Source organism: Ranitomeya imitator, chromosome 4 (genome assembly GCF_032444005.1).
Source record: "Ranitomeya imitator isolate aRanImi1 chromosome 4, aRanImi1.pri, whole genome shotgun sequence".
Classification (NCBI taxonomy): domain Eukaryota; kingdom Metazoa; phylum Chordata; class Amphibia; order Anura; family Dendrobatidae; genus Ranitomeya; species Ranitomeya imitator.
Genome location: NC_091285.1, coordinates 673,464,086 through 673,480,114, shown reverse-complemented (window position 1 = coordinate 673,480,114; position 16,029 = coordinate 673,464,086). Strand labels below are relative to the sequence as shown.

Here is a 16,029-nt window from a genome sequence, read left to right as displayed (position 1 = left end):
TCCATACTCCATACACTTAATAGCACTTTATATTAGCTGATGATTTGCTCATTTAGATTTTCTTGTACTACTAAATTTATTTGAAAAGATTCTTAGCAATGTAACTGTATCCCACGAAGGAACCTGACATCAAATGTCAATATTCTTCCCTTTTCTACACTACATTGTTATACGTATTGGGAAATACTCTCATGAATATTATAATTAAGCAAAATTAAACCATTGGCCAGGAAGAAGCTTTATTGATGTTTATTAATCCTTCTAAACTCATACAATGAGAGAATGAAAAGTGTAATGACAGTGGTGATACCAAAATAATCTATTGTAAACAGCCACGAAGTTCCAATTCATCTGTAAACTGGTCTAAGTCATCACATTGACTGCTGTACTCAGGATTCTGGCATTCCCGTTCATTTGGCCACATTTCAATCCATGTGTCTTTAGTTATCATGTAGGAATATCTGCAGGAAAACCATGTTTTTATATTATCAGTGTTGGCTCAGACAAAAATATGTAGAACAAAGCTATCATACAATGAAAATATATCATTATTCTGTGACCTCTAGGTCAACCACCACTTTCAACAATGAATCGTGCTGCTTCACTGGTTGACTGCTAGCTTCCCTTCAAAGTTTTTCAGGAGGAAGGGATGATGCTTTTAGCCCTACTGTAGTTTAAGGGACGAGCTTAAGTTCCCCATGCTGAGGTTGGCCTCTTCGTCTTCAAGATCAAAGGAGGACTCAGAGGTCTGACCCTATCATCTTCTCTATCTACACCTTCGGCCTGGGACAGCTCATAGAATCCCACGGTATGCAGTATCATCTCTGCGCCGATGACACTCAGATCTATGTATCCTGACCTCACCTCCTTACTCACCAAAATCCCACACTGTCTGTCTGCTATCTCGGCCTTCTTTTCTACTTGCTTTCTAAAACTGAATATGGACAAAATAGAATTCATCATCTTTCCCCCATCTCACTCGACCCCTCCACCAGACCTATCCATCAATGTCAATGGCTGCACACTTTCCCCAGTCCCGCATGCTTGGTGCCTCGGGGTGATCCTCGACTCTACCCTGTCTTTCAAGCCACATATCCAAGTCGTTACCTTCTCCTGCCGTCTCAAACTCAAAAATATTTCCTGGATCTGCGCATTCCTCGACAACGAAACCACAAAAACACTAGTGCACACCCTCATCATCTCCCGACTTGACTATTGCAGCCTCCTACTCTCTGGCCTCCCCTCTAGTACCCTGCCAACACTCCAATCCATCCTACACTCTGCTGCCCGACTAATCTACCTGTCTTCCCGCTATTCCCCAGCTTCTCCCCTATGCCAAGCCCTTCACTGGCTTCCTATCGTCCAAAGGCTTCAGTTCAAAACCCTCACTATGACATACAAAGCCATCCACAACCTGTTTCCTCCATACATCTGCGAAAAGGTCTCATGGTACTTACCTGCACGCAACCTCCGATCCTCACAAGATCTCCTTCTCTACTCCCCTCTTATCTCTTCTTCCCACAACCGCATTCAAGACTTCTCTCATGCTTCCCCCATACTTTGGAACTCTCTACCCCAACACATCAGAATCTCGCCTACCATAGATACCTTCAAAAAGAACCTGAAGACCCACCTCTTCCGACAAGCCTACAGTCTGCAGTGATCCTCAACTTACTAAACCGCTGCACAACCAGCTCTTCCCTCTCCTAGTGTATCCTCACCCAACCCCTGCAGACTGTAAGCCCTCACGGGCATGGTCCTCCCTCCTGTACCTGTTAGTGCCTTGTTTTTTACTCATGTTTATTGTATTTTTTATGTTTGCCCCTTTTTCACATGTAAAGCGCCATGGAATAAATGGCGGTATAAAAATGTATAATAATAATAATTAAGTACAGATCATTAGAATTGAAGGATCACAGCTGTAGTGTAGCACTGTATCGCCTTGGAAATTCTCCCCAAATAACCATGTTTATGCAAAGTAACGTGAGCATATAACTGCACTTGATTCTACTTGCTTGAATGGATCCAGTTCACACTTTCTGTGATCAGAGATCTACTGGACAGGGAAAAGCAGTGAAGGAGTTACAGTGCTAGTAATACGTAGTCAGTTACTATAATTGAAATAACCGTTGAACTTTCGAAGGACAAGGCAACTTTTTGACTTGCAGCACATCAACAATTAATGTTGTCATTCTGTATTCTGTTGGTCATAACATAAATCTTTTTAGTTCATCATAGCAATATGGGGCTATTGAAGATTCATTTTTATTTTGAGAAAAATTTAGAAAAAAAGCAATTTGGACTATTCGACTATTATACCTTTTTTGAGATGGCCAAACCTGACAAAATTAAAACTTGGCATTTTGTTGAATTTGGCGAGAAACATTCAATTTTCTTTGAAATTATGTGATTCAAATCGAATGTTCCTTATTGTGCTCTGGGGTCTAAATAGATACTCATCTCAAAGCTCAATTGTCCTTTCATTGCAGAATAAACCCTTTTTGATCATCTGTGAAGCTCTGTCTGGTGTCTTCCTTTCTTCAGCAGGCAACTTCTCTTTGGTGCTAAGTAAGTCTCTGATGTTAATATGTGCATTACCCAAGGTACTGTCTAAGGCTCAGTCTGCACCTGCACATTATGATATCACAAGCCTACTTGACAGCAGAAGCCATTGAATAGTAAGATAATTGTAAGAGTAATGATGCACGAATAGAATGCCATGTGAGCAAGGAAGAACTATCCAAAGGAGTGCTGTGGTATCAGTGGCATAGGTGGGTGCCAAGGTATTAACTTTTTTAACCCTTTTCCTGGTTCTCTACAATCTAGCAAAATGGCAGGCAGTGCATGAAGTTAAAACATAAAAAATAACTTCTACCTGATTCCATCATCTCTAACTTTTTCATATAATTTTGGCCAATTGAATTTAGACTTTTTTTGTTAGTATGCATGATTTAGTGCTATATCTACGAGTGTCAGTCAAAAAGTAAGAATAAGAGGAAATATTACAGAAAAGGGAATCCAAAATGGATTGGTGCAGGCATCCACAGGGATATCTCAGGTTTTTGAAAAATTTAAATGAAAAAAGGAAAATAGAAGAGTACCCCAGCAAAAAAAAAACAATGTAACTGTGGTTTATTGCAGCTGAGCCACGAGAGACAAAATCAGACAAGTTTCAGCTCCTTTATAGAGCTGATTTAAAAAAAAAATAAATGAATGATATAAAGGTAGATGGATCTTGTGCAAACCTGGATAGGTCCACCAGGGTATAATCTGCCGATATATTGATAGCATCAAGCCATCAAGTTGCTGGTCTGCCTCTTTTCTTTGTCCCTTCTATTCTTCCAGCCATGATGTTCTTTTTCATCAATTGATCTCTTTGTATGATGTGTTCAAAGTAGGAAAGTCATAGGTTGGTGATTTTTGCTTTGTGTGACAAGTCAAGTGTGAATTGCTCTAAAGTTAAGTTGTCTGTTTTTCTTGCCATCCATGGTGCTGACAACATCCTTCTCCAGCTCCACATTGTGAAGGGGTTGATTCTTCTTCGGGCTTGTTTCTTGACCATTCAGGTTTTGCATCCATATGCTATGACACAAAAGACCAAACTACGTACAAGCCATGTCTTCGTAGCCAGTGAAATGTTCCATGATTTGAAGACCTTGTCCAGTGACTTCATTGTTGATTTGCCCATAGCTTTTCTCAAATTTACTTCTTCTGTCGGCATTGCATCTTGAGTTAGCATGTATTCGAGTAGGTTGAAGTCCTTTACAACCTCCATATCATTGCCATTCATCTCAAATATGACCCAATCATACATGGCAGTAGTCAATATATCTTTGTCTCCTTTGTGTTGAGTAGTAGACCCATTTTCAAGCTTCCCAGCTTAACACTCTGTAATAAGTCCTACATTCCAACACGCTTGTTGCTATTAATGTTGTATCATTTCTGTTTTTTAAGATTGTTGATGACTAGGCCAGTAAGTTTGATTACGTCTTCTTTTTTTCAAGTCCAACCTTCCTGAAGATCGCTTTTGCATATAAATTGAAGAGAAGTATATGACCGGATGTAGCCGTGTCTGACGCCTCACTCTACTTTGAACCATGCCGTGTCACGGTGTTCTGTTCAGACTGTTGCTTTCTTGGCTGATGTAAAGGTTCCTAATGAGACTCATATCATTCATGGTATTCTAAAGTTTCTGGTGGTCAAAACAGTAGAAGGCTTTGCTGTAACTGATGAAGCAAAAATAAATATTCTTGTTGTATTTTTCATCCTTTTCCCTTATCCATCTTAGATTAGCAATCTCTTCTTCCTCTGCCTTTTCTGAATCATGCTTGTTCCTCTGGCAGCTCATTGTCAAAGTAAGGCTGTAACCATCTTGGTAGGATCTTCAGTAATATTTTGCGGGCATGAGGTATGAGCCCAATAGTCCAATAGTTTCCACATTTGGTAGTATCTGCCTACTTCAGAATAGGAATAAACACTGATTTTGACCAGTCCCTTGGCCATTTATTAGTTGTCCATATTTTTTGACACAGGCTTCTGATGACACCAACTGCTGCTTCAGAGACTTTATTAACTCTATTGGAATATTGTCACATCCGGGCACTTTTGTTATTTGACAGAAGCTTTAGAGTAGCAAAGCAATAACTTCATGTTTCAGAATGTTTGTCTCTCTATCATTTCCAGTCTCAGTTTCTTTCGATAACACTGAGTGAATCAGGAAGAGGTGCTCCTTGTACTCTTTTTCCATCTTTCCTTGATCTGTCCTGTCATAGTCCCTGTTGGCGTCTTTCAACATGACCACTCTTGGTTAAAACTTTCATATTTCTTTAGCCGTTAGGTACGCCTTCCTCAGATGTTCACTTGCTATATCTGGTAATAAATATATTTTGGTAATAAAGCAATTTGTCTGCTGAAATGACTTTATTTAGTCTTTTACTGATGTTTTCTGCATCCTGTTTGTTAGGGCTTTTTATATGAGCTTACACTTAATGGTTTATTGCATCCAATTTATAGGAGTCAAAGTCTGCAGTTACACTGGATTCTTTTGTGGGGTGCTGCTCTTTTTTTATTTTTGATTAGTACAGTGTGTTACAGAGGCAGTGTTCAGGGCATACCTAGTGACCATGCCTATTCCAAGGTTTGATATTGGGTCCACATGATTATCTTTCTCATGTATCCCAATATTATATTCTGAATTCACTAATTTTACTGTCACTTACCCAGTAGAGCCAACATTCCACAGATCTTTGTTTACTCCCCAGATAAGATAGTCTCTGCCTTTTTCCAATTTTAAGGCTTTCTTGCATTTGGAGTGGCTAATAAAATTACGATTGCTATTAACGGGAACTATATCCGTCCCTGGAAATGGAAAATTGGAAATTAGTAACATATGCAATTGTAAACTTAATGTTGTATTAGCTCTTTGGCAGCAGGCAGCTAAGGACAATAGGAATACACATCGCTATCGATAAGAAAAGAATACAGACCTCTCATGTATGAGAAATATCAATTAATATTGAAGGTAGGAATCATTGTTTTAAAAAAAATTCACTTTTATTCCATTGCATCAAAAACGACAAATAGTCTACACATTTTCTCAATGGTAATATTTTTGCAGCAGAGTAACGAGTTAGAAACAAAATGAAGATTTGCAGAATGACAGGGATTTCTGTAAATGCCATGATCTTTTTTTGCTACTAATAATATATTTAAATATATTATTATTATTAAATGCAGAAAGTATAATTTACCTTCTTTAATGACTGTTTTGATTGTCATCACATAGGTGTCAAAGTTCTCTTTATTCTCTATGGCGATCAGTGTCGTTTTAAAGACTGGAAATAAAACATTTGTAATGAAATTATAATATTTGATGAACATTACATGATATATATATATACAGTACAGACCAAAAGTTTGGACACACCTCATTTAAAGATTTTTCTGTATTTTCATGACTATGAAAATTGTACATTCACACTGAAGATATCAAAACTATGAATTAACACATGTGGAATTATATACTTAACAAAAAAGTGTGAAACAACTGAAATTATGTCTTATATTCTAGGTTCTTCAAAGTAGCCACCTTTAGCTTTGATGACTGCTTTGCACACTCTTGGCATTCTCTTGATGAGCTTCAAGAGGTAGTCACCGGGAATGGTTTTCAATTCACAGGTGTGCCCTGTCAGGTTTAATAAGTGGGATTTCTTGCTTTATAAATGGGGTTGAGACTATCAGTTGTGTTGTGCAGAAGTCTGGTGTATACACAGCTCTTTCCAACTCCTGTTGCCTCCAGCTCAAAAATATCTCCAGACTCCGTCCTTTCCTCAACAGTCAATCTACTAAAATGCTTGTGCATGCCCTCATCATCTCCCGCCTTGACTACTGCAACATCCTTTTCTGTGGCCTCCCTGCTAACACCCTGCACCTCTCCAGTCCATTCTTAACTCTGCTGCCCGACTAATTCATCTCTCTCCTCGCTACTCCTCTGCTTCCCCCTCTGCAAATCTCTTCACTGGCTCCTATTCCCTCAGCGTATCCAGTTCAACTTACTAATACTGACCAACAAAGCCATCCACAACCTGTCTCCTCCATATATCTCTGAACTAAACTCCCGATATCTTCCCTCACGTGATCTCCGGTCCTCCCAAGACCTCCTTCTCTCCTCCACACTTATTCGCTCCTCATCCAACCGCCTCCAAGACTTCTCTAGAATATCCCCCATCCTCTAGAACTCTCTGCCCCAAAACGTCCGACTATCAACCACAGTCGGATCCTTCAAACGGAACCTGAAAACTCATTTCTTCAGGAAAGCCTACAGCCTGCACTGACCCCGCTGCCGCCTCATCACTACCGAAGCTACCGCCTCACCAACACCGGAGCTACCACCTCACCAACACCGGAGCTCCTGCAACCCTCAACCTACTGTCTCCTTCCCCATAATCCTGTAGAATGTAAGCCCGCAAGGGCAGGGTCCTCGCCCCTCTGTATCAGTCTGTCATTGTTAGTTTGTTTGCTGTAAGTGATATCTGTAACGTGTATGTAACAACTTATCATGTAAAGCACCATGGAATCAATGGTGCTATATAAATAAATAATAATAATAGTCCTACTGAATAAACTGTTAGAATTTATATTATGGCAAGAAAAAGAGCAGCTAAGCAAAGAAAAACAAGTGGCCATTAGAGTTGAGCGACCTTGACCTTTTTAGAGTCGAGCCGGGTTTTGCGAAACCCGACTATGTCCAAAGTCGGGTCGAGTGAAATCGGCCGATTATGACGTAAAGTCGGGATCGACCGAAACACGAAACCCAATGCAAGTCAATGGGGCAGCATAGTCGGCAGTGAGTGGGGGCCAGGAAAACACCTAGAGTGGCCATTTTAATGTCAAAACCATCCATTCTTCTTAATGAAGCTTGTCAAGCGTAATTTACCTTATAATAATTGGAAGGCATTTGAAATTGGGGGTCATTTGGCTAAAGTTGTGGGGGGTAGGGCTGGTTCAAGTAATTAGTGGGCCCAGGAAATCTGGACCACGTCACGGCAGTGGAGCAGGGAGAGGTAAGTATTTCAACTTTGCAAGTGCTGTGAACCTGAGCAAGCAGGGGGGGCCCACTCGTTGGCATTGGCACTGGCACAGGGCCCCTCAAAGTACAGCGGTGTGTTTGCACGGCGGGGGCGCCTCCCACCGGCAGCAACACTTTTGCGTACTATGAGAGGCCCTGTGCCAGTGACGTCGCCAACTAGTATTCCTCCCCCCACCTGATGAAGGAACCTGCACTTTCATCTGCACCTTCCTCTTTGTCCCCGTGTAAGGTGGTATGGTATGCGGGAAGAGCAACCTGACTTTCAGCAGGGTCACAATGTTGTTGTGTAGCGTGCACGGGGAATGTTGCGTTATGGGTCAATGTACCAGCAGACTCATCTATCACTGGCTGGGCAATGGGCACGATGAAGTGGAAACACAGATATAGGCCCAAAGAAGAAAGTGGGCTAAATGCAGTTCAAAATTGGTAACACAGGAATAACCAGGGGGCATTGCAGTGGAGGACAACTGGAATGAGAGGCTGACACAGAGAGTAGGGCCAAATCAGTAAGTAGTCGAAATGCAGTTCAAAATTGGCAACCGTAGTAAACAGGCGGCACAGCTTTGTTCAGTGGAGGAGAACAGCAAGGAGTGGCAGACACCGATAGTAGGCCCCAAACCAACTAGTACGCCAAATGCAGTTGTTCCATTTAACCACAATTTAATGAGAGCCTGAAGATAGAAGCTCAGGAAAGGCAACCTGGGGAACACCTTGGAGTGTAACACACCATCTCTCTCCACCCCATACCCATTTTGTATGGCCTAATGCAGTGTACTTTTCTACAACTACTAAACGAGAGTCGGAAGACCGAAGCAATGGCAAGGAAACCTGGGGAACACCTTAGAGTGTAACACACCCTCTCTCTACACCCCATACCCAATTTGAAGGTCTAATGCAGTGTAGTTTCCAAGAACTACTAAACGAGAGCCGGAAGATCGAAGCTCAGGAAAGGCAACCTGGGGAACACCTTGGAGTGTAACACACCCTCTCGCTACACCCCATACCCAATTTGAAGGCCTAATGCAGCGTAGTTTCCAACAACTACTAAACGAGAGCCGGAAGATCGAAGCTCAGGAAAGGCAACCTGGGGAACACCTTGGAGTGTAACAAACCCTCTCTCTACACCCCATACCCAATTTGTAGGCCTAATGCAGCGTAGTTTCCGACAACTACTAAACGAGAGCATGAAGATCGAAGCTCAGGAAAGGCAACCTGGGGAACACCTTGGAGTGTAACACACCCTCTCTCTACACCCCATACCCAATTTGTAGGCCTAATGCAGCGTAGTTTCCGACAACTACTAAACGAGAGCCGGAATATCGAAGCTCAGGAAAGGCAACCTGGGGAACACCTTGGAGTGTAACACACCCTCTCTCTACACCCCATACCCAATTTGTAGGCCTAATGCAGCGTAGTTTCCGACAACTACTAAACGAGAGCCGGAATATCGAAGCTCAGGAAAGGCAACCTGGGGAACACCTTGGAGTGTAACACACCCTCTCTCTACACCCCATACCCAATTTGAAGGCCTAATGCAGTGTAGTTTCCAAGAACTACTAAACGAGAGCCGGAATATCGAAGCTCAGGAAAGGCAACCTGGGGAACACCTTGGAGTGTAACAAACCCTCTCTCTACACCCCATACCCAATTTGTAGGCCTAATGCAGCGTAGTTTCCGACAACTACTAAACGAGAGCATGAAGATCGAAGCTCAGGAAAGGCAACCTGGGGAACACCTTGGAGTGTAACACACCCTCTCTCTACACCCCATACCCAATTTGTAGGCCTAATGCAGCGTAGTTTCCGACAACTACTAAACGAGAGCCGGAATATCGAAGCTCAGGAAAGGCAACCTGGGGAACACCTTGGAGTGTAACACACCCTCTCTCTACGCCCCATACCCAATTTGTAGGCCTAATGCAGCGTAGTTTCCGACAACTACTAAACGAGAGCCGGAATATCGAAGCTCAGGAAAGGCAACCTGGGGAACACCTTGGAGTGTAACACACCCTCTCTCTACACCCCATACCCAATTTGAAGGCCTAATGCAGTGTAGTTTCCAAGAACTACTAAACGAGAGCCGGAAGATCGAAGCTCAGGAAAGGCAACCTGGGGAACACCTTGGAGTGTAACACACCCTCTCTCTACACCCCATACCCAATTTGAAGGCCTAATGCAGTGTAGTTTCCAAGAACTACTAAACGAGAGCCGGAAGATCGAAGCTCAGGAAAGGCAACCTGGGGAACACCTTGGAGTGTAACACACCCTCTCGCTACACCCCATACCCAATTTGAAGGCCTAATGCAGCGTAGTTTCCAACAACTACTAAACGAGAGCCGGAAGATCGAAGCTCAGGAAAGGCAACCTGGGGAACACCTTGGAGTGTAACAAACCCTCTCTCTACACCCCATACCCAATTTGTAGGCCTAATGCAGCGTAGTTTCCGACAACTACTAAACGAGAGCATGAAGATCGAAGCTCAGGAAAGGCAACCTGGGGAACACCTTGGAGTGTAACACACCCTCTCTCTACACCCCATACCCAATTTGTAGGCCTAATGCAGCGTAGTTTCCGACAACTACTAAACGAGAGCCGGAATATCGAAGCTCAGGAAAGGCAACCTGGGGAACACCTTGGAGTGTAACACACCCTCTCTCTACGCCCCATACCCAATTTGTAGGCCTAATGCAGCGTAGTTTCCGACAACTACTAAACGAGAGCCGGAATATCGAAGCTCAGGAAAGGCAACCTGGGGAACACCTTGGAGTGTAACACACCCTCTCTCTACACCCCATACCCAATTTGAAGGCCTAATGCAGAGTAGTTTCCAAGAACTACTAAACGAGAGCCGGAAGATCGAAGCTCAGGAAAGGCAACCTGGGGAACACCTTGGAGTGTAACACAACGTCTCTCTACACGACGGAAGGGCTGATTCTTAGGAAGGAAGGCTGTTGGAAATAAGCATTGCGCGTCCGAGGGTGATTATATTCTTATTAGGTATATACTCACCCTCGGACGCGCCCTGCTTCTTTATTTGGAATGAATGTTTATTTGCAATGTGGTGTTGACTTTCTCTATTATTTTGGTAATTAATGATTTTATTATTTTCATTATTTTGCATCTTCTCGGCAATAATATAAAGAAGACGCGACAGGACAACACTCGGTGGATGCCATATGTGTGTTTTCAATTTAAAAAAACTTTCAGTTAACTACTTGCAGGAGAAAGTAATTGTAGCTGGTGGCCATTTTTAGTACTGTACCAGATTTTAGTTGTGTGTTTGTTTTTAATGTTAAAATGTCTGCATTTGATATCTCACCAGTATTTTCTTTTTTATAAGCAAAATACTTATTTTTATATTTTCTGATGTTGGTTCCAGGGGTACACGGCCAGCAGTGCCCTGGTCAGTGTAGTAGTAGTTGAAAGAATGGACCGCAGACAGGCATCGAAGGCCTAAAATAATAACACATGGCTGTAGGCAATTTTAAATTGGTTCCAGGGGTACACGGACAGCAGTGGTGTGGTCAGTGGAGGCCTAGTGGAAGGAGTGACCGCAGACAGGCATCGAAGGCCTAAAATAATAACACATGGCTGTAGGCAATTTTAAATTGGTTCCAGGGGTACACGGACAGCAGTGGTGTGGTCAGTGGAGGCCTAGTGGAAGGAGTGACCGCAGACAGGCATCGAAGGCCTAAAATAATAACACATGGCTGTAGGCAATTTTAAATTGGTTCCAGGGGTACACGGACAGCAGTGGTGTGGTCAGTGGAGGCCTAGTGGAAGGAGTGACCGCAGACAGGCATCGAAGGCCTAAAATAATAACACATGGCTGTAGGCAATTTTAAATTGGTTCCAGGGGTACACGGACAGCAGTGGTGTGGTCAGTGGAGGCCTAGTGGAAGGAGTGACCGCAGACAGGCATCGAAGGCCTAAAATAATAACACATGGCTGTAGGCAATTTTAAATTGGTTCCAGGGGTACACGGGCAGCAGTGACCTGGTCAGTGTAGTAGTAGTTGAAAGAATGGACCGCAGACAGGCATCGAAGGCCTAAAATAAAAAAATTGGGCTGGCTGTAGGCAATTTTAAATTGGTTCCAGGGGTACACGGACAGCAGTGGTGTGGTCAGTGGAGGCCTAGTGGAAGGAGTGACCGCAGACAGGCATCGAAGGCCTAAAATAATAACACATGGCTGTAGGCAATTTTAAATTGGTTCCAGGGGTACACGGGCAGCAGTGACCTGGTCAGTGTAGTAGTAGTTGAAAAAATGGACCGCAGACAGGCATCGAATGCCTAAAATAATAACACATGGCTGTAGGCAATTTTAAATTGGTTCCAGGGGTACACGGGCAGCAGTGACCTGGTCAGTGTAGTAGTAGTTGAAAGAATGGACCGCAGACAGGCATCGAAGGCCTAAAATAAAAAAATTGGGCTGGCTGTAGGCAATTTTAAATTGGTTCCAGGGGTACACGGACAGCAGTGGTGTGGTCAGTGGAGGCCTAGTGGAAGGAGTGACCGCAGACAGGCATCGAAGGCCTAAAATAATAACACATGGCTGTAGGCAATTTTAAATTGGTTCCAGGGGTACACGGGCAGCAGTGACCTGGTCAGTGTAGTAGTAGTTGAAAAAATGGACCGCAGACAGGCATCGAATGCCTAAAATAATAACACATGGCTGTAGGCAATTTTAAATTGGTTCCAGGGGTACACGGACAGCAGTGGTGTGGTCAGTGGAGGCCTAGTGGAAGGAGTGACCGCAGACAGGCATCGAAGGCCTAAAATAATAACACATGGCTGTAGGCAATTTTAAATTGGTTCCAGGGGTACACGGACAGCAGTGGTGTGGTCAGTGGAGGCCTAGTGGAAGGAGTGACCGCAGACAGGCATCGAAGGCCTAAAATAATAACACATGGCTGTAGGCAATTTTAAATTGGTTCCCGGGGTACACGGGCAGCAGTGACCTGGTCAGTGTAGTAGTAGTTGAAAAAATGGACCGCAGACAGGCATCGAATGCCTAAAATAATAACACATGGCTGTAGGCAATTTTAAATTGGTTCCAGGGGTACACGGGCAGCAGTGACCTGGTCAGTGTAGTAGTAGTTGAAAGAATGGACCGCAGACAGGCATCGAAGGCCTAAAATAAAAAAATTGGGCTGGCTGTAGGCAATTTTAAATTGGTTCCAGGGGTACACGGACAGCAGTGGTGTGGTCAGTGGAGGCCTAGTGGAAGGAGTGACCGCAGACAGGCATCGAAGGCCTAAAATAATAACACATGGCTGTAGGCAATTTTAAATTGGTTCCAGGGGTACACGGGCAGCAGTGACCTGGTCAGTGTAGTAGTAGTTGAAAGAATGGACCGCAGACAGGCATCGAAGGCCTAAAATAAAAAAATTGGGCTGGCTGTAGGCAATTTTAAATTGGTTCCAGGGGTACACGGACAGCAGTGGTGTGGTCAGTGGAGGCCTAGTGGAAGGAGTGACCGCAGACAGGCATCGAAGGCCTAAAATAATAACACATGGCTGTAGGCAATTTTAAATTGGTTCCAGGGGTACACGGGCAGCAGTGACCTGGTCAGTGTAGTAGTAGTTGAAAGAATGGACCGCAGACAGGCATCGAAGGCCTAAAATAAAAAAATTGGGCTGGCTGTAGGCAATTTTAAATTGGTTCCAGGGGTACACGGACAGCAGTGGTGTGGTCAGTGGAGGCCTAGTGGAAGGAGTGACCGCAGACAGGCATCGAAGGCCTAAAATAATAACACATGGCTGTAGGCAATTTTAAATTGGTTCCAGGGGTACACGGGCAGCAGTGACCTGGTCAGTGTAGTAGTAGTTGAAAAAATGGACCGCAGACAGGCATCGAATGCCTAAAATAATAACACATGGCTGTAGGCAATTTTAAATTGGTTCCAGGGGTACACGGACAGCAGTGGTGTGGTCAGTGGAGGCCTAGTGGAAGGAGTGACCGCAGACAGGCATCGAAGGCCTAAAATAATAACACATGGCTGTAGGCAATTTTAAATTGGTTCCAGGGGTACACGGACAGCAGTGGTGTGGTCAGTGGAGGCCTAGTGGAAGGAGTGACCGCAGACAGGCATCGAAGGCCTAAAATAATAACACATGGCTGTAGGCAATTTTAAATTGGTTCCCGGGGTACACGGGCAGCAGTGACCTGGTCAGTGTAGTAGTAGTTGAAAAAATGGACCGCAGACAGGCATCGAATGCCTAAAATAATAACACATGGCTGTAGGCAATTTTAAATTGGTTCCAGGGGTACACGGGCAGCAGTGACCTGGTCAGTGTAGTAGTAGTTGAAAGAATGGACCGCAGACAGGCATCGAAGGCCTAAAATAAAAAAATTGGGCTGGCTGTAGGCAATTTTAAATTGGTTCCAGGGGTACACGGACAGCAGTGGTGTGGTCAGTGGAGGCCTAGTGGAAGGAGTGACCGCAGACAGGCATCGAAGGCCTAAAATAATAACACATGGCTGTAGGCAATTTTAAATTGGTTCCAGGGGTACACGGACAGCAGTGACCTGGTCAGTGTAGTAGTAGTTGAAAGAATGGACCGCAGACAGGCATCGAAGGCCTAAAATAAAAAAATTGGGCTGGCTGTAGGCAATTTTAAATTGGTTCCAGGGGTACACGGGCAGCAGTGACATGGTCAGTGTAGTAGTAGTTGAAAGAATGGACCGCAGACAGGCTTAGAAGGCCTAACATAACAAACTTGGGCTGGCTGTAGGCACTTTTAAATTGGTTCCAGGGGTACACGGGCAGCAGTGGTCTGGTCAGTGGAAGTCTAGTGGAAGGAGTGACCGCAGACAGGCTTCCAAGGCCTAACATAACAAACTTGGGCTGGCTGTAGGCACTTTTAAATTGGTTCCAGGGGTACACGGGCAGCAGTGGTCTGGTCAGTGGAAGTCTAGTGGAAGGAGTGACCGCAGACAGGCTTCCAAGGCCTAACATAACAAACTTGGGCTGGCTGTAGGCACTTTTAAATTGGTTCCAGGGGTACACGGGCAGCAGTGGTCTGGTCAGTGGAAGTCTAGTGGAAGGAGTGACCGCAGACAGGCTTCGAAGGCCTAACATAACAAAATTGGGCTGGCTGTAGGCACTTTAAATTGGTTCCAGGGGTACATGGGCAGCAGTGTATGGTCAGTGGAAGTCTAGTGGAAGGAGTGACGGCAGACAGTCTTCGAAGGCCTAACATAACAAAATTGGGCTGACTGTAGGCACTTTTAAATTGGTTCCAGGGTAACACGGCCAGCAGTGGCCTGGTCAGTGTAGTAGTTGTAGAAAGAAGGGACCGCAGACAGGCTTCGAAGGCCTAACATAACAAAAATGTCAAAACAATGGTATTGTCAGTGCCAGGCATTGAAGGATGTCAGCGGCTAGACTACACATTGGTGAAGCTGTGAGAGATAATTTTGCTAGTGGTAGAGCACTGTTTGAGCTGGGGGGGGGAACTGTCTTGTGGCCGGCGGTACAGGCACAGGGCCCCTCATATTACAACGGTGTGTCTGACGTTGGGTGCGCACCACCACCGCCAGAGACACTTTATTGTACTATGAGGGACCCAGTGGCAGTGCCGTCGACCAAAAGCGGCCACACCCACCTCTTCAGACAAACAGCACTCTCAAGGGTCCAAGCGCAAAGTGGCGATAGCACGGCCCCGTGTGGGGAGTTTGGCCATTTCGTGAGGTGGAAACATGTCGTATGCTGGACAATCAGGTGAAGAAAATTACGAGATTGGAAAAGTCATTCAGAATAGTCCACAGGCAAGACCTTTTCATAGGAAAGCTAGGTGTCAGCCGGGCAGGGTGGGGCAAAAGATTTTGAAATCCAGTTGTGGTTCATTTTAATGAAGGTTAGATCATCTACATTTTGGGTAGCCAGACGAGTCCTTTTTTCTGTTAGTATTGAACCTGCAGCACTGAATACTCTTTCTGATAGGACACTAGCTGCCGGGCAAGCAAGCTCCTGCAATGCATATTCTGCCAATTCTGGCCAGGTGTCTAATTTGGATGCCCAGTAATCAAATGGGAATGACGGTTGAGGGAGAACGTCGATAAGGGATGAAAAATAGTTTGTAACCATACTGGACAAATGTTGTCTCCTGTCACTTTGAATTGATGCTGCAGTACCTGTCCTGTCTGCGGTCATAGAAAAATCACTCCACAACCTGGTCAGAAAACCCCTCTGTCCAACGCCACTTCTGATTTCTGCCCCTCTAACACCTCTGGTCTGCTGGCCCCTGGAGCTCGTGTGAGAACGATCACGGGCGCTGTGTGCAGGGAATGCCAGAAGCAAACGGTCAACAAGAGTTGATTGTTTTGTTGCTAATATTAGTTCCAAGTTCTCATGTGGCATAATATTTTGCAATTTGCCTTTATAGCGAGGATCAAGGAGGCAGGCCAACCAGTAATCGTCATCGTTCATCATTTTTGT

The 16,029-nt window shown here is 44.4% G+C and overlaps 1 protein-coding gene across 1 annotated transcript in view; it reads right to left on the bottom strand.

The window, feature by feature from the left end:
- Positions 1-233: 233 nt before the first annotated feature.
- LOC138677283 (complement C3-like) overlaps positions 234-16,029 on the bottom strand; it is a 124,681-nt gene continuing 108,885 nt past the window's right edge. Inside the window, exons 39-41 of the mRNA XM_069767314.1 lie at positions 5,751-5,834; positions 5,220-5,358; positions 234-461 (exon numbers count right to left, since the gene is read on the bottom strand). Coding sequence (XP_069623415.1) covers positions 320-461; positions 5,220-5,358; positions 5,751-5,834 — 365 coding nt within the window. The 3' untranslated portion in view covers positions 234-319. The remainder of the gene's footprint in view (positions 462-5,219; positions 5,359-5,750; positions 5,835-16,029) is intronic.